The sequence below is a fragment of the Heloderma suspectum genome, chromosome 16 (assembly GCF_057233095.1).
Source record: "Heloderma suspectum isolate Gila_16-S chromosome 16, 16-S_ref, whole genome shotgun sequence".
In the NCBI taxonomy this organism is placed as follows: Eukaryota; Metazoa; Chordata; class Lepidosauria; order Squamata; family Helodermatidae; genus Heloderma; species Heloderma suspectum.
The window spans coordinates 21,935,201-21,954,206 of NC_139473.1; the positions used below are offsets into that span (position 1 = coordinate 21,935,201).

The window sequence follows — 19,006 nt, forward strand, 5'->3', positions numbered from 1 at the left end:
CACACAGCACATAGATAAAGTATGGAATTCACTTCCACAAGATGTAGTGATGGCCGCCAATTTTGATGGTTTTAAAAGAGGATTGGACAAATCCATGGAGGAGAATAAGGCTACTGATGGCTACTAGTCCTGATGGCTATATGCCACCTCCATAGGCAGTATGCCTATGTAAGCCAGTTGCTGGGGAACATGGGCAGGAGGGTGCTTTTGCACTCATGTCCTGCTTGGGAGCTTCTCATTTGGGCATCTGGTTGGCCACTGTGTGAACAGAATGCTGGACTAGATAGACCCTTGATCTGATCCAGCATGGCTCCTCTTATGTTCGAATGCTTACCCATTCTGGAGCCTTTGTGATAATGGCATGGATGATACAGTGGATTTCAGTCACAGAACTGATTTCCTTTAGTAACGCTATGTGCCACCTCAAGTCTCCTTTGATGGGGGTATCTGTCAGGGATGCTGTAGTTGCAAGATTCCTGAACTGAGGTTAGACTAGATGACGTGTAAGGTCCTTTCCAACTCAAAAATTCTATGATTCTCCCTCAATGTCTTTATTGGTTTGACCGACATGTGCATGCCGGCCTCATGTAGCCCCATTGTGAGGCACAGTCAAGATGAGGCACTGCTTCAGATGGAAGACTTGGGGTTTCATTAAGAGACAGGGTAAGACACACATGCCTTGCATGCAGAAGGTCCCAGGTTCAATCCCCAGCAGCATCTTCAGGTAGGACTAGGAAAGAATCCTGCCTGAAACCCTGGAGAGCATGGCTGCCAGTCAGTGTCGACAATTCTGGGCTAGGTGGACCAAGGGTCTGACTTGGTGTAAGGCAGCTTCCCATGTACAGGGAGATCTGACCCATGTAGCGCAAGCCACTGGAAAGTTTTCCCACACAAGTCCTGATGATATGTGTAGGAGGTGCAGAGGAGCAACACAAGCCAACTATGTACACCATGTGTTTGGCTGCATGTTGTCTTGCTGTCTCCAAGCTCTTTAAGAGCATGCCTTTGTGTTGGGGCCATTGTGTTTGTTGCAACCCAGGAATTCTTTCAACGACTGCCCCCAACCCCAAACTCAAACCACTCCTTGATCCCCTGATAGACACTCCCTATCATGCACGTTACAAGCCAACATACAGAGATTAAAAATAATTTATTTCTGAGAATGAGGAAGAGGCATCTCTCAAACATGGGCACCCAATGACTTTATACAGAAAAAAAATAACAGCCACATGAACAGCTTTACACGTGGATAAATATATTAGCAAAATAAATAAGTTTGAGCATGTCCCCATATTCAAACAATCTCTCTCTCTCTTCGACATAAATATATCATTTTGCATAGGTAATATATACATAAACATTATTTCTTCCTTTTTTCTTTTTGGTTTACAAAAGTACCCAAGTGCCTGCAAAGTAGACTCAGGAAATTTAATTAAAAAGTACAAAAATAAATTCCTTGTTCACATTTCAAAGGGTCTGAGGTTGCCAGGAAGAAGGAGCAGAGCAGAGTTTGAGGGAAAGGATGTCAAAAGGAGAAGATGCTACTCAACATTTAAACCTTTCGTTCATTGGCTAATAATGTTGCTGTTTGAGAAAACGTTTTATCTGAATGCAAATGGATGAGTCTGGGGTTGTCAGTCCTGCTGCGTGTCCTGTACTTTTATCCCCCTTTATATACCGTTTGTGTCTGGACTCCAATTTAAAGCAGAACTGAAGCCAACCAGACCCACGCCTTACATGTCCTTGGAGAGATTTTAAAATGTTTAAATGAGCTCAACCATTTTGTATCGCCACATTTTTACCCCTGAAATATGTTCCCATGTCAGAGCAACTTCTAAAAGAAAGGAGATCAAGGAAAGCCTAGTTTTTCTATTTCCACTTACAGTTGCCATATATTGCGCTCCAGATATTTCCAGTGTGGTAGAAATAGAAGACCTCCCACAGAACCTCACTAAGAACGGCAGCAATTGTTCCATGGAATACATGTCCCATAACTCTAGAGCAGTCTTCATCAACATGGTGCCATCCAAATGTGTTGAGCTGCAACTCCCATCATTCCCAGCCAGATGGGATGATGGGAGTTGCAGTCCCAACCCATCTAGAGGGAACCAAGTTGGGGAAGTTGGTTTAGGGTGTCCCATTGTTTTTGAAATGTTGATCTGATCACGCTGTTCTTGTTCTGTAACCAAGAGTGCCCAGAACCCTCTGCCAAAAGCAACTCAAAGCCTCATCCCAAGATAGCACGCTCTCCTGCAAACGATGATTTTAAGTGCATCTCCAGACTGGAGCCAAAAAAGTGTATAACATTTCTCATAAAATTTGTCAGAGGTGCACTTTTCTTGTGTCTGCAATCTCCAAAGTAAGCTGTCACTTACAAAACAAAACCCAAGTGCTGTGGCACCTTCTTGTTCCCAAGTGTGCCTGGATTTGTGTTGGGGTAAATGTTTGGATAAGTAAGTGTTGGGTGGTGCACAGATGATGACAGCCCAGCAGCAATTTCTATGATGGACTCAACTCAACACTTTCCCCAACTGCTACACTGAATAACCGTTGTATCTGTGGATTGGGCTGTTTCCCTACATGTCCTTGCCATGTCTGAAAGACACGAACAGAAGATTACTCAGCTCCAAAGAAAGTCCTAGATCTGACATTTCTATCTGACTCGTAAACTTTATCAAGAAGTGTCTTCGGCCGATATGTGATTTTCTCACCACCTGCATTTTGGGGGAAAGGTAACAACTGCTAGCCGACAGACCTTGGCTCCCTTTTAATTGGATGTCAACTTGCTCACCTCCCAAATAAGTCTGTGTACTTCTCTCTTTCCAGGTTCTTTAGAGGAGGGCAAAGTTTCACAACCCATTTTTCGCACAAAACTCTCATTAAACTCCTTGCAATGCCTTGGGGCTTAATGTTCTCATGCAATCAAGGAAATTGTGAGGATATCTATAGTAAAAACCTGTATCACTGTTATGCTAGTAAGCATACTGACAACTCTTTTAGGCATTCTGATCTCTCCCCCCACCCGCCCGCTCACAGAATTATGGGAGGGGGCAGGGGGCTCCCTCCCATAACAGTTTAAGTCTGTGGTGTGAAGGTGCCCTGAGGTGCAACCACAATTAAGTAACCCTTAAGATGTCACAGGACTCTGTTGTTTCTCTTCATTTCTCAGTGGGAGAAAAATCCATGGTTGTACCTCTATTTTGCCACACAGGGGCACATTTATAGCAGTATTCTCTACATTGCAAAACACGCTGTGTGAATACAGACAACAATTTACCAACTGGTAACTTATCACACTATGCATAGAATGACTTTCTAAATAGGTTCTTTGTATCATCTTATCACAAGGCAAAGAGACTGTTCCTATCCGGTGTTTATAATATAAGGAGGGGGCCTCCATAGGCCGGATGAGGAATTTCTGTGGGCCAGATTAGACCCGTGGCCTGGAGGTTCCCCATTCCTGGGTTATATGCACACTGCAGTATGTTACGACTCACTAAATGTCTGTCTGTATTTCCCCATAGCTATGAGAAGTCCTTGTGAAAAACATGAACATACAGATGTTCACTCTAACTTACTTTACCAAATGCAACTCCTTCTCTTCCATATTTAAAGCACAGCGTGAATGTCCTGCAGTGAATGGATTGGGTTTGCCAGCAATGCAAAGACAGATACTGAGAAATCAAAATACCACCATGTAGGAAATATAAGAGTAAGCTTGCATAATATTGCAGTAAAAATCTGATTGGGCAGGTGTGGCACGATTATCAACAGAAGTTGATTTAAATCTCTAATCCAGGACTAACTCTATGCACAATTGAATTCTTGGGCTTCTCCTGTAAAGTCAGCTAGGAAACCGTCAGTCACTGGAGGCCCTTGGTCCAAAACTCAGTCTCCTTAAAGCATTGTCTGCTCCCCACCCTGTTCCACGGGCCAATCTGGAGAAATGGACATCTGAGGTAACAGAACTCGCTAGCTTGCTGCAACTTTAGGGATGAGTGCAGGTGTGTCAAACCTCAGGCCTGCAGGCCAAGTCAGACTCACTTGGGGAACCAATCCAGCCCTCAAGAGTTCCCCATTTGGCCACTCCCCCTCTCCCCCAACCAACAATCATTTGGTGGTTTCCTGGCTTTTGTGCAATTCCCACTGCCCCCCCAGTTCTAAAATGTTGAAATGCCTCTCCTAAGGTCTAGTTATTGGCCTAAAATATGCTGGTATTTCTGGCCCCACCCCCTACGCACCCCCAAGAGCTTCTCCAAAACTGAGTGCGGCCATCGGGCTGAAAGAGGCCCCACACTCTTGAGCAACGGCTTGCGGTGTTGGCCCATTGTGCCTCACTCAGTTCATAAAGTGGTCCAGGGGGGAAAAGCCACTAACCAGGGCTGTAGAAAAAGTGGGCTCCCCCCACCCCCCAAGGATCAGACATACTCAGGGAGCGAATTTGACACCTGCATTACACATGACCTGTGAGCAGAGTTTGGGCCAGTCATGCCAGAAAAGAGTCACACACAACCAAAAGTATGATGCAGGATTGGAATCTTCCCAGGTCACCTTGTGTCTTTTGGAGTGGGGTGGGAGGGATGTGTGTGCTTCCCTCATACTTCTATTTTGGTGCCAACTGAGAACAGAAACAACATTCCCATGCAAACAGGACCAGGGTAACTCGCAACGGGGCCTCAGCCAAGGTGGGCGGGGCTGGGGGGAATTGCATGTTTGGACAAGCGGCATGCACCTTGAGCCAACGCCACAGGAGTGCCCCACCCACTGGATGGCAGAAGGAGAAAGTAGTGGGGACAGCATGGCCTTATTGGTCCACAGAACCTCAAACTGCATTGATCGTATCTGCTTTTAGAAGGGCCTGAATCTCTGAATTTGGAACAACGCATTTCTGAATTAGAAAGGGTCTGCTCCTCCTGAACATCTTCTTTGGCATTCAGGGATATAAACTGGCCAGATGCATCACCGCATTTACACAAGAGCAGTGAAACGAGGGGGAAAGAGTACCTTGGGATATGATGGGGTGTTTTTTTCCCCCTTCTTGGGAATTCTGAATTATTTCGCTCCCCGCTCTTTCACCAGGAACACGCGTAGCCAGGCTTCTCCATTCTAGAGAATGGAGCCATCTTCAAGATGGCAACTTCTGAAAATAGGCAAGTGATACTGGCAGCTTACGTTTGGCACAAGAGTTATGGGTTAGGCAGGCAGGGAGTCATCTGAGTGACTGTACTGTTAAGGTAGACTTGTGGGTGATGAGGGAGGGGTCATCTCGACAGGGAGCGTTTTAAGACCGACTGCTGTACCGTTGACAGAAGAGGCATGGAGAGCTTGTAAAAAAAAAAAAAGAGTCCATTCTCACTGGGTTTCTAAATGGTTGCGTTCTTTTAGGCTGTCCAACGCAGCAGGTTAAGTTCACTTCCTGTCAAACCGAATGTTCATACACATCTGGGATACCTTCTTTCGATCCTGTAATTAGAAAAACAATGTGAGCAACCAGTTGAGAAAAGGTGGCACTGCTTCTCTTTTATGGCTCACTTTTTAAAAATCCCATTGCAGTTATTTTATTTATTTATTAAATTTATTAATCGCCCATCTGGCTGGTCACCCAGCCACTGTGGGCGATGTACAACACACCATAAAACAATTTAAAACAATAAAATTCTACCATAAAAATTTTTTTAAAATACCCTAACCCACCCCAAATGCCTGCCTGAACAACCACGTTTTTAATGCACGACGGAAGCTCATTAAAGAGGGGGCATGACGGAGTTCCCTAGGGAGGGAGTTCCACAGAGTGGGGGCCACCACAGAAAAGGCCCTCTCCCTCGTCCCCAACAGTCTAGCTGTCCTGGCTGATGGGACAGAGAGAAGGCCATCCGAGGCTGATCTTGTTAAGCGGCCTGTCTGGTGTTGCTGGAGGCGCTCCTTAAGATAGGCTGGGCTGGAACCATATAGGGTTTTAAAGGTCAAAACCAACACCTTGAATTTGGCCCGGAAAACAACTGGTAACCAGTGCAACTCCTTCAGCACTGGAGTGATGTGATCTCACCGGCGGCTGCCTTTAATCAGGCGAGCCGCCGCGTTCTGTACCAGCTGCAGCTTCCGAACCGTCTTCAAGGGTAACCCCACGTAGAGCGCATTACAGTAGTCTAAACGAGAGGAGACCAGGGCATGTACTACTGATGGGAGCAGATGGTCGGGAAGGAAGGGGTGCAGCCGCCGTATCAGATAGAGTTGATACAGCGCTGTCCGGCTTACAGCTGACACCTGAGCCTCCATGGACAGCTGGGAGTCCAAAATGACCCCCAGGCTGCGGACCTGGTCTTTCAAGGGTAGCCGTACCCCATTCAACACCAGGTCAACATCCCCCAGCCTCCTCTTGTCTCCCACCAAAAGTACCTCGGTCTTGTCAGGGTTTAGCTTCAGCTTATTCCTCCCCATCCAGCCACTCACCGTCTCCAGACATTTGGACAGGGATTCCACGGCCAACCTTGGTGAAGATTTGAATGAGAGGTAGAGCTGCGTGTCATCCGCATATTGATGACACTGCACCCCAAACCTCCTGATGATAGCCCCCAGCGGCTTCACATAGATGTTAAATAGCAACGAGGAGAGGATGGAACCCTGTGGCACCCCACAAGTAAGTGGCCACGGGTCCGAAACCTCCTCTCCCACAAGTAATATCACCCAGTTATATCACCTTCATTGGATTTGCCCTCACAACGAGCATGCAAGCTGGACTGTCACTGCACATTGGTGGCCCTATGTTAGCGTTCCCCAGCCTGGTGCCCTCCAGATGTGTTGGTGAAGGCTACACTATTAGCAGTAATATTTTCCCCATTTTATAGGTGGGGCCTGGGTAAAGGAAGCATATTTTGCCAGTGTTCTGATCCATTTCCAGGCACAATTCCAAGTGTTGATGTTAACCTTTAACAGCCCAAACATCTTGGGCCTGGCAATCTTAAGAACACCCTTTTTCCTCACAAACTTGCCCATGTATTTGGATCTTCCTCACAGACCCTTTGCTGGGTCTGACCACCATCAGATGGGGAGTGAAGAGAAGACCTTTTTGTTGGTGATGCCCTGGCTTTCTATCTCCGCCTCCAAGAAGCCTGACATCACTTTCTAGGACTTACAGATTTGTTGCTTTTACTTATATCCTATCCTGGCCTTTTTATATGCTGTGCTGCTTTAACTACGTGTTTACTGTTTACGGTTTGGGGTTTCATTTAAATGTCGCTATTATATTTTTGAGACGCATTTTAAAAAATTCTTATATATTTTTAAATACAGGATGAGCTGCTTTGGGCTTGAACACCTGTGGAAAAGTGAGATATAAATGCACGCAATGTGTTCGTGGCAGAGGCAGAGTTTCAGATAGAATGACAGAGTTGGAAGTCCCTCAGAGATCATCTAGTCCAACCACCAGTTCATACTGCATTTTTTTAAAAAAGACACAACGAATAATTAAATAACAATATGTCTCAAAAATACAATTATCAGGTCTCCGTGATTCAAGGATAACTTTCTATCCACTGGAGCACACTGCCCATCCCAAATAGTGCCTGAACTGAAAGGCTGCTAGTTTGCAATATTAATGCTGTGGTAAGAAATGTGAGGTTTAGGATCTTCTCTGGTGTCTACTCATTTGCCCAGTGAATCTGGGTTGTGGGTGGGGGGAATGTTCTCCTGATCTCAGTTAATTTGGGCTACTTCATGTATTAGAACATGGATGGGTTCCTGTGTTTCTAGTGCAGGCTAGCCGCATCTTTTCTGTAATGTCTGAATGGCATTGGTGTGACTGAAAACACACAGTAAGCATGTTCCCGGGTGTCTGTTTCAAACACACAAATATCCTTCAATTTTTACCACCCCCACAACAAACAAATGTGTACAAAAATTGACCCACAGTGGAAATGCAGGAATATAACTTTAGTAGAACATGTCACACAATCCAGCACATGAGGCAAAACCAGCTACCAAACTACAATTCCCAGTATTCTTTGGGGGAAGCCATGACAAATCAGAACAAAACTGCTGATTGTAATGTAGATGTCTCCCATGTCTCCCCAAAGGATGACAGCCAACCCACCCACCCCCATTTGACAGGAGGGAGCTATAATGATTGTACATTGCAAGGAAATGGATGGTACAAGACCCTGAAGGAAGGGTGAAGAACCTCAGGCCTGGGTGCCAAATCCAGCCCTCTGGGATTCCCAATCAGACCCTTTGGGATCTTCCAGGCCACGCCCCTTCCTGTGGCCTCACCAAGTCACCGGTTGTTTGGTGGTTTCCCAGCTTTTGTGACATGTTCTCCCAATCCTAAAAGGTTTAAATGCTTCTTAGTTACTGGTAGTAAGAGCTTTAAGCTCAAATATGCTGGTGGTTTTGGCCCCGCCCCTTTTGCCTTCGGCCCTGCCCATCACTGAAGCACGGCCCCCACGAGCTGCTCTGAAATGGAATTTGGCCCTTGGACTGAAAGAGGTTCTGCACTCCTACCTGAAAGGGTGAAACTTACCCTGAAGGTGTTGCCTAAGTTGGCAGCTGAGGTAAAAGCTTGTGCTGTTTTCTGCATCATCCATCCCTGAACATTCCCCCGGAGATGTGGGCTCACAGTCCAATTGTCCCAGTGTTTCCCCTTGCTCTTGGGGCTCTGTGATGGAGTGCAGCTCTGAGCACTTTGAAACCTGTGTCAAGGCTGCAAGATGATGCAAGGAAGGAACGCTTGCGAGGAGAGGCTGAATCTCTGGACAGCAGCCACTCCCTGAAGCAGGACCAGAAGGGCTGGGATCTGTCACACCTGGGGGCATGTCAGAGTCTTTGGGGAGAAAGGTTTGGGAAGTCTCAAGAGGGTTGTTCCATCTCCTCCGGGTGGGATGGATCTGCACATAGCGTTTCCGAGACATCCCTGGCCCATCGGCTCCACTTGCTGCTTTGTTAACATCTGCCAAAGAACGCTCAAGTGGTCCTTGCGGCAAACAAGCTGGCTGCCCAGCTACAGAAACATTCAGGGAGGCAGACCCAGCAACCAATGGCTGCCCTTTTTTCTCTGTCCTCTTTTGAACCTGGACACTGTGTGAGCCCATCTTGGCCCTGGAAGATTTGTTTTTGCGTTGACCAGGCTCTAGGCTCAGCCTTCCATTTAGACAGTCCGGTGGGCTCCGTCCATAATGGTGGTGCCGGTGGTGGTGGTAATGGACGTGGTTACTGGCCACCTGGGCTCTGCCTGTTCCTGCCGAGTCCACTGACTGAGGCCGTGGGTCCCTCCAAGAGGCCCTGCTTTCCATGACCGACTTTTCTGAGCCGCAGAAGGCAAAGGGGTCGTAGTCGCTGCTCAGGGAGCTATGGAAAGTGGAGCAACTCCCATGGATGGCCTGAAGGCTGACATCGGTGCAATTCAGCATGGAGTCACTGGAGGAGCCATGGCAAGGACCCGAGCTGGAGTCACTCCCAGGACCGTCAGGAAGGTACCCGCTGGGCTCTGTGAGATAACTCTCCCCGGAGCCGCTGCTGTGGTGGTAGTGCCTCCCGTGGCGAATTCCTCGGTGGGGAAGGACAGCACGGTTCAGCTTGGCTGTAAGGGGAGCCCGAAGACCTTGGCAGGAGGGCTGGTGCTGAAGCAGGCAGGGCTGATGAGAGGGCAGGGCCTGCTCCCCCCCTGGCGACTCCTGGCACTGGGGAACCAGCAGGCCTCGGGGGAGAGGAGGGTGGTGGCCACACCAAGGCTCCAAGCTCATTGGCCTGTAGGGCAAGTAATGCATCGTCCCCAAATCCAACTGTGAGAGCTCTGGGGAGTGGAAGAAAGGGTGGCCGTGGGGAAGCATCGCAGGGCAGTTCCTGGGGACCATTGAAGGAAGTGTCCGTGGGAAGTGGCACAAGGCATGCCCTGGGTGTTGCCGGAAGAAATGAGGCCTCCGCCCTGGCCCTGCATTACGTGGATCCTCACGAGAATGCATGGGTAAAGCAGATGGAACTCGATCTAGAGGAGGAAAAGAATGAATCAGCTTTGAGCAGGGATTCCAGGTGCCAATAAATCAGATCCTTGCAATATGTAACCCCACTAAGAAGCTTTGCCTCAAAGGTGCAGAACCTCTTCCAACCTGAGGGTGGAATTCCAATGTGGAGAAGCTCCTGGGGCTGCATTCCATTGGTGGGCGGGGCCAAAGGCAAAAGGGGTGGGGCCAAAATACCAGCATATTGTAGCTTCAAGCTCTTCCTGCCAGTAACGAAATCTTACGAGAGGCATTCCAACCTTTTAGAATGGGGAAAATGAGCAAACGCCAGGAAACCACCAAACACCTGATGGTCAAGGAAAAAGGGGAGAGTCCGTGGCATCTAGGGAAGCTCAGAGGTCCAAACTGGGGTCCAGGTGGGCTGGATTTGATCCCCGGGCCTGAGGTTCCCCACCCCTGCTGTAACTCTTTTCCATCCCAACGGATTTGCAGCATCTCCGCACACAGAGGCTGCAGCAGAGGTGCGTGAGAGAATGTCACAAGACAGGAGTCATTGTAGATAATGCTAGCCGAGTAGATCTCCCTGGTCTGATCCAGCAAGGCCCTTATGTTCTGAGCAGCCGGCACAGAGGTTGCCCCCCACCCCCTTCTTACCGATGATGTTGAACATGCACAGCGGACACGTTTGGTGCTGCTGGAGCCAGGGGTCCACACACTGCCGGTGGAACTCATGGAAGCAAGTGATGATCCGGAGTTCCTGCAAAGAAAGGCAAGCCAGTGGGGCGGGAGGCGCCAATTCAAGGATAATGGGGGGCAGTGGTACTGATGTGAGCAGCAGAGCCTCCCGCTTTCCAGCAGCACATCTCCCTGGAATGGTTTTGGATGGGACGGCGGAAGGGCCCTTAGCCTCAATTGTCAGGATGATGCCAGGGGAGCCATGCACATGAGTGTGTATTTATTTATTTAAAGCATCTTTAAACCGCTCTTCTGCAGAATAAAAGCTCCCAGAACAGCTTACTACAGTCATAAAAACCTGCCCCCATAAGACATGACACAAAAGGATGGGGAGGGGGGAAAAAGCAAACTCAGGCACTAGTTCTGTGATACAGAATTCTTAGATGTGTTCTTTCTGGTGGGGAGGAGGCAAGCCAGCTCCCTGAAGCTGCCCCTTCTCTGCCATAATGTTCTTCCTGGATGGCAGGGGGTGCAGCCTCCAAGGGGCCCTTGGCCAATGGATGAGGCCAGAACATGCTGCCCACCACAGTATCCAGAGTAGAGTATGTGCCTATGACATTTATGTATCAACATTACTCTGGAGAGGCCCTTCTTTTGAGACTGCTGCCATCAGAGGCGTGTTTGGTAGCTATGCAAGAGAAGGCCTCTTCAGTGGCCACTCCCAGGCTGTGGAACTCCCTTCTGATGGAGGCTAGGTTTGTTCCCTCTCTCTTGTTCTGCCTCCTCCCTCCCCACACTAGTCCTTTCGTGTTGTGTCTTTTCTGTCACATTTGCTTCATCCTTTCCTGGCAGAAAAAACATTTCTAACTAGTGCCCAAATTTGCTTTCCCCCCGTCCTCCCTGGTTTGCCCCCAAAGGAGGTGATCGGGGCCTCCGCTTTGGCCCGTGGCTGCGCATCATTCTGGAAGAGTCGGCCCAGGAGGGGAGAGCAGCAGGCCTGGTCATCTGGCCGTTTATGCTGTGCGCAGAAGAGGCGACACTTACCTGGCCCTCGCTGAACTCCTCCAAGCAGATTGCACAAACAGGAGCAGAGCTGCAGGTGCTCACAGAGTCCCCCGTTGGGGCCAGCCGGTGGCGGGCCTGATACCTCCGTGTGGCCAACTGGTTGATTGCTTGTAGAGTCTCTTCCTGCACGTTTGTCTGGGGAAGGCAGGGGAGGTTGAGGGACCCCAAATTGGAGGCAGGTCACCCAGAGCAGCACACCCCTGTATGGCCGATGGTAGGGCCCATCTGTTCTGCATTTCCTTAGAGTTGATATGGAATCCAAGGGCTTCCCTACATTATGGAAAAATCCTGCAGCCTTACCGGGGCCTTCTGATTCCATTTCTGTGGCGCGATTAGGATGGGCTTCTTTAGACAATGAACAGGTGACGTGGAATTGAAAACGCCTTTTCTTGGCAGCCTTACCAGGGCTTTCTATATTTTCAATGAAGCAGTGCTATTTAGTGGCTATGCCAGCATTACACACTGGTAATTTTTTCACATTATTTTTATTCCAGCTTATTTCCGATCTTTCTGAAAACAGGATAAATGAGGAAAAGTGCGGGAGACATCCTAGAGGTTGATGACGTCATGTGAAGGACCTGCAAACTTCTGTGAGTGAACAATAAATAAATCGCTCATGTAGACACCCTTAGAGTTGGAGGGGGTCTTTGAGGTCATCTAGTTTAACCTGCTGCTCAGGGCAGGAAATCCCCATTGGATGGCTATCCAGTCTCAGCTTAAAGACCTGTAGCGAGGGAGATCCTACCCACCCTGCAACTGATTTCACTGATGAACTGCTCTTACCATCAAGAGGTTTCTTCTAATGTTCAACCAAAATTTAATCTCTTGTAACTCAGGCCCCATTTTAAAACATAGAATCAGGGCTCCTGTTTCTTTGCATGCAATGTGTCATCAGCCCCCTAATGATAGGACTGGACATTATGAAAGAAATGTGGGATTACTGACCCCCGTTTCTCTCAGAATGGGGGTGTCACATGCAGCAGGCAGGAATGGGGTTCTGCTTTACCCCTCCCACACCTGTGGGCTTTCCTCTACTGAGAGTTTTATGTATAGATTCTTTTTCCGGCTGGTCTCCAAAACTGGAAGTCAGCCCAACCGGGGGTGGGGGATGGAGGAACAGTCCGGGGCAGAGGGGAGAATCAGCAGTTGTGGGCAAGTGAACCGCCCCCTCCTGCTCACGCACTAACCCTCCACTATAATTGCCCCACGCCTAACTCAACATTCCTGTTATCTCAGCAAATGTGTGTCTGGAATGATGTAACAGCCTTCCCTAACCTGGTGCCCTCCAGATGTGCTGGACTGCAACTCCCATCATTCCCAGCCAGCATGGAGGCCGGCACAATGCTCAGTACCACCTTACCCTGGTGGTGCAAGCCCCTGGCTGTGCCAGGGACTTTGAAAATAATATTTTCAAAGATATTATGCCTGTGCCCCTAAAGACCTGTAAGCTGTTATGGGAAGCAGAAACCCAGATATACTAGTTCCAGGAGCCTTCCTCAACCTAGTGCCCTGCAGTATTTTGGACTACAACTGCCTACTGCCCCAACCAACATGGCTGGTGGTCAGGGGTTTATGGGAGTTGTAGTCCAAACCATCTGGTGGGCACCAGGCTGGGGTACAACACCAAGACTGCACGATACACAGGGACCACGAAGGATCAAGGCATGGCAGTAAAACATTGAAGATGTGAACATAAAGAGGGGCTCTTGAGAAGTAGCTCAGAGCTTCAGACTGGAGTCCACTGAGGGGCTCTCCTTACCTGACTTCTGCTCGGCTGGCAGCGGGTGCGAACGATGAAAATTAAAACAACGACCAGGACAGTGCTAACCACAGTGAGGAGGATCCAAACATCATAGTCTGGCTGTTGAAGAGACACAAGAAGCAGTCAGGGGGCTCCCACGATTCCAGACTCCTTCGCATGAGAAGCCTAGAGAAGCCCGTGAGGTGTGGTGGGTTCGTTAGGGTTGGACTAGGATTGGTTCAAACCTCCTTTCAGTCATGATGGTGATCGTGGGCCCATCACTCACTCTCAGCCTAACCTACCTCACAGGGTTGCGGTGAGGATAAAGGGGGAAGGAGAACGAACGAGGATATAAGGGCAGAAGAGAACTAGGCATACGGCCCTGAGCTCCTTGGAGGAAGCACAGGACAGAAATGTAGTAATAATAATACTGTGAAGGATCCAAATTTCTGCTGTGGTAGCAGTGCAGTTGACACTGCGCATGCACTGGTTTCTACTAGCACATCGTGGCAAGCGACTCTAACGAGAAAAGGAGTCCAAGATGGGTGGGAGCTTTTAAAAAAGGAAATTCTCAAGGCACAATTACCAACAATTCCAACAAGAAGAAAAGGTGGAAGACAACAGAAGACGCCAATGTGGCTTCACAAAAAGCTTGGACATGACCTGAAAACAAAAAACGACACATATAGGAAGTGGAAAGAAGGCCAAGTAACAAAGGAAGAGTACAGGCAGGTAGCACAGAATTGCAGGGATGGCGTCAGGAAGGCTAAAGCTGAGAACAAGCTACGGTTAGTGAGGGATGCTAAAAACAACAAAAAGGCTTTCTTCAGCTACGTGCATAGTAAAAGGCAGAGGAAAGAAATGGTGGTTCAGCTATTAAATAAGGATGGCAAAACGATAACAGATGACAAAGGCAGAGGTGCTCAATTCCTACTTTGGCTCAGTCTTCTCCCAAAAGAAGGCCTATGACCCCCCTGGCAAAGGCGAAGTACAGGCTGAAGGGGCAGGATTGCAGCTTGAGATCGAGAGGCATATGGTCAAGGAACACCTACGTACTTTGAATGAGTTCAAATCTCCAGGGCCAGATGAACTGCATCCTAGAGTAATAAAGGAACTGGCAGAAGAACTCTCAGAACCGCTGTCTATTCTCTTTGAGAAATCATGGAGGACGGGGGAAGTGCCGGATGACTGGAGGAGGGCTAATGTGGTCCGTATCTTCAAAAAGGGTAAAAAGGAGGAACCTGGGAACTACAGACCAGTCAGTCTGACATCAATCCCTGGGAAAATTCTGGAGCAGATGATAAAGCAATCAGTCTGTAAGCACCTTGAAAACAATGCAGTGATTATTCGAAGCCAACATGGATTTGTCAAGAACAAATCCTGCCAGACGAATCTGATCTCATTTTTTGATCAAGTCACCTCCCTTGTGGACCGTGGGAATGCTGTAGACATCATATACCTCGACTTCAGCAAAGCTTTCGACAAAGTGCCCCATGATATCCTGATGAGCAAACTAGCTCAAAGTGGGCGAGATGAAACAACGATCCGGTAGATCCACAGTTGGCTACAGAATCGGACTCAAAGAGTGCTTCTCAATGGGACCTTCTCAAACTGGGGAGAGGTAACGAATGGGGTACGGCAGGGCTCAGTCCTGGGCCCAGTGCTCTTCAACATTTTTATGAATGACTTGGAGGAGGAGGTGCAGGGAATGCTGATCAAATTTGCAGATGACACAAAATGGGGTGGGATAGGAAGACAGAAACAAAATTCAGTGTGATCTGGATAGACTGGAGCGCTGGGCAGAAAACAACAGAATGACATTTAATAGGGATAAATGCCAAGTTCTGCACCTAGGAAAAAGAAACCAAATGCACAGTTACAAGATGGGAGATACTTGGCTCAACAACACTACAAGCGAGAAGGATCTTGGAGTTGTTGACTGAATATGAGCCAACAATGTGAGGTGGCTGCAAAAAAGGCCGATGCTATTTTGGGCTACATTAATAGAAGCATCGCTTCCAAATCTTGTGAAGTGCTAGTCCCCCTCTACTCAGCACTGGTTAGGCCTCATCTGGAGTACTGTGTCCAGTTCTGGGCACCGCACTTTAAGAAGGATGCAGACAAACTGGAGAGGGTTCAGAGGAGGGCAACAAAGATGATCAGGGGACTGGAAACAAAGCCCCGTGAGGAGACACTGAAAGAACTGGGCATGTTGAGCCTTGAGAAGAGAAGACTGAGGGGAAATAGGATAACGCTCTTCAAGTCTTTGAAAGGTTGCCCCAGAGAGGAAGGCCAGGATCTCTTCTCAATCGTCCCAGAGTGCAGGACACGGAATAATGGGCTCGTTACAGGAAGCTAGATTCCAGCTGAACATCAGGAAAAACTTCCTGACTGTTAGAGCAATACGACAGTGGAACCAATGATCCAGGGAGGTGGTGGGCTCTTCCACACTGGAGGCATTCAAGATGAGGCTGGACAGCCAACTGTCAGGGATGCTCTGACTTGGATTCCTGCATTGAGCAGGGGGTTGGACTCGATGGCCTTGTAGGCCCCTTCCAACCCTACTATTCTGTGATTCTATGATCATAAATTGTGTTAGCAGTCAGACACTGCTGGATCCTTCCTAACAACAACAACAACAATAACAACAAAGAGGCTAGGTTGGCTTCCTCTCAGTTGTCCTTCCGTCCGCAGGCAAAGATGTTTTATTGAGGCAGGCCTTTGGCATGTAAGCTAGTCTGCCACTGAAGGGTTTTTTAAGTGGTTGGGTGCTATCTATTTCTTTTATTGTTCTGCTTTTACTTGGGTTTTTCATTTATTTGTCTTTACCTTATGTTTTAATTTATATTCTGTTTTTAATCTGTATTTTATAGTTTCTAGTCATTTTGAGTGCCATTTTTGGTGGAATGGCAAGATATAAACGTAAAAAATCAACATCAGCAGTAATAGTAATAATAATATTTTAAAACTAGCTGTTTGAATGTTCCTTGTCTCTCCAGTGACATTATTCCAAGCCACACTGGGCATGTTTGCATTGTATCAATCATGTAACTTCATTAGTTGTTAATTCAATTTATCAATAGAATTACTCTGAGCAGAAAAAGACAACAATGAATATCACATAACATCACATAATATCACATAACATCAAGACAACATGCAGAAGAAGAGGAAGAGAGGCAAGCATCACTATGATTCAAAGGAAAAAAGGAGCAAAGGTTAAGATTTAGGTGAAATAAGTAGGAAGTCCAACTTAGAATACTATGTATCAGATTCTGATGATCAGGCAGCCATGGGGAAATAGGAAGGTGATTGGAAGTGTGTGGAAATACAGAAAGATATGTTTGGATATCACCAGCATAACAACGATACTCAAAGCCAGAGACTGGACAAAACTACCTAGAGAAGAATTATAAATAGAACATAGAAAAGGACCAAGAACCGAACCCTACAGGACACCAACAGAGAATGGAAAGTGTGACGAATAAGGACTCGAAAGAGAAATGCAAAAAAGAAGAGATATTGAGATAGGAATTAAAACAAGGAAGAACAAATCCCCCAAATCACAAACCAGTATCCAACATTTGACAGTATTACAACTGAAGATGGATGGAACAAAACAGCAACAGGGTAACAACCTTAATAGTTTTAACAAAGGAAAGATCATTAAGAGATATGTTAGAGATGTTTCTCGAGAGTAGGCTTCTCCAACCTACTGCCCTCTCGATGTGCTGGACCACAACTCCCATTATCTGCAACCAGCTGGAGAGAATGGGAGTTGTAGTTAGACTATCTGGAGGGCACCAGGTTGGGGAAGGCTCCTATAGAGCAATAAAGATGAAAGCCAGATTGATAAGGATCTAGATGAGAATTAGACAAAAGAAAGGCAAGGCAGTGATAGCAGGTAGCACACACAAGAACCTGAATGTAAAAAGGAAGGAGCAAAACAGGCTTATAATTAGGCAGTAGGGCAAGATCTAGGCAGTAGGGCAAGATCTAGGCAATAGGGCAAGGAGAAGGAAATGGCAACCCACTCCAGTATTCTTGCCAAGAAAACCCCATGGAACGTATCAAAAGGCTAAAAGATACGACGCCGGAAGAGGAGCCCCTCAGGAAGGTGTCCAATATACTACTGGGGAAGAGCATAAAACTCTTTTATGTTGATGGCTACTTTAATAAACAATCGTTGATTCTAACAGTGTGGGACAGGCTCCTCATTTGCTCTCTGTGGAGAGAAAATGGCCCTTTATACATGTTCAGGCATACATTTATTATATAAATATTGTAATATTAGCGGCCTTATTACAGTTGAAATTGGAGGAGGTGGTTTACACAATGTGTATGATTAAACACTGAAGAAAGCTCCAACGCCATTGCTGCATGAGAATTTTTGACACAAGAGCCCACCTAGCTGCTGCCTTCCCCAACCTGGAGCCCTCCAGGTGTGTCGGACTGCAATTCCCGTAACTGGAATAACTCCCATGCTGGCTGGGGGGTTATGGGTGCTGCAGTCCAGCACACCTGGAGGGATCCAGGTTGGGGACAGCTGATCCTAGCGCATGCCACCTGGTTGCTCTCCCTCAGTGACCAAGGCTGCGTAGGTTGGACAGTGACTGACCACAACAACAGCCTCGCATCAGCAAAATTGTTCTGTTTTTAATCCGCCCAATGTGCTCTGGGCAGATTACAAACAGTTAAAAGAATGAAATAAAGTACAAAATGACCCCCCAGCCCAGCCCACCGGGATAAATGTAATGGTATAAAAACCCCTTCATGGATCACTGCCTTGTTGTGGCGAAGGGGCTTGCGTAACTCAGTGAAGCCATAAGCTATGCCGTGCAGGGCCACCCAAGACGGACAGGTCACGTCAGAGAGTTCTGACAAAATGTGGTCCACTGGAGAAGGAAATGGCAACCCACTCCAGTATTCTTGCCAAGAAAACCCCATGGAACGTATCACAAGGCTAAAAGATATGACGCCGGAAGATGAGCCCCTCAGGTCGGAAGGTGTCCAATATACTACTGGGGAGGAGCAGAGGGAATTTCCAAGTAGTGCCAGAAAGAGTGAAGCGGCTGGGCCAAAGCCAAAAGGACACTCAGCTGTGGATGTGTCTGGTGGTGAAAAGAAAATCCGATGCTGTAAAGAACAATATTGTTTAGGAACATGGAATGCAAGATGAATGAATCAAGGTAAGCTGGAGGTGGTCAAACATGAGATGGCAAGATTGAACATCGACATCTTGGGAATCAGCGAACTAAAATGGACAAGCATGGGCGAATTTAATTCAGGTGACCATCATATCTACTACTGTGGGCAAGAATCCCGTAGAAGAAATGGAGTAGCACTCATAGCCAACAAAAGGGTTGGGAAAAACAGTACTGGGGTACAATCTTAAAAATGATAGAATGATCTCAGTACGAATCCAAGGCAAACCATTCAACATCACAGTAATTCAAGTCTATGCCCCATATGAGGCTGAAGAAGTTGAGGTTGATCAGTTCTATGAAGACCTACAACACCTTCTAGAACTAACACCCAAAAAAGATGTCCTCTTCATCATAGGGGATTGGAATGC

The 19,006-nt window shown here is 47.5% G+C and overlaps 1 protein-coding gene across 1 annotated transcript in view; it reads right to left on the bottom strand.

Annotated features, from left to right (window-relative positions):
* Positions 1-1,132: 1,132 nt before the first annotated feature.
* RNF43 (ring finger protein 43) overlaps positions 1,133-19,006 on the bottom strand; it is a 56,227-nt gene continuing 38,353 nt past the window's right edge. The window contains exons 5-9 of the mRNA XM_084822494.1: positions 13,450-13,551; positions 11,670-11,825; positions 10,605-10,707; positions 8,516-9,976; positions 1,133-5,463 (exon numbers count right to left, since the gene is read on the bottom strand). Of these exons, the coding sequence (XP_084678620.1) occupies positions 5,420-5,463; positions 8,516-9,976; positions 10,605-10,707; positions 11,670-11,825; positions 13,450-13,551 (1,866 nt within the window). The 3' untranslated portion in view covers positions 1,133-5,419. The remainder of the gene's footprint in view (positions 5,464-8,515; positions 9,977-10,604; positions 10,708-11,669; positions 11,826-13,449; positions 13,552-19,006) is intronic.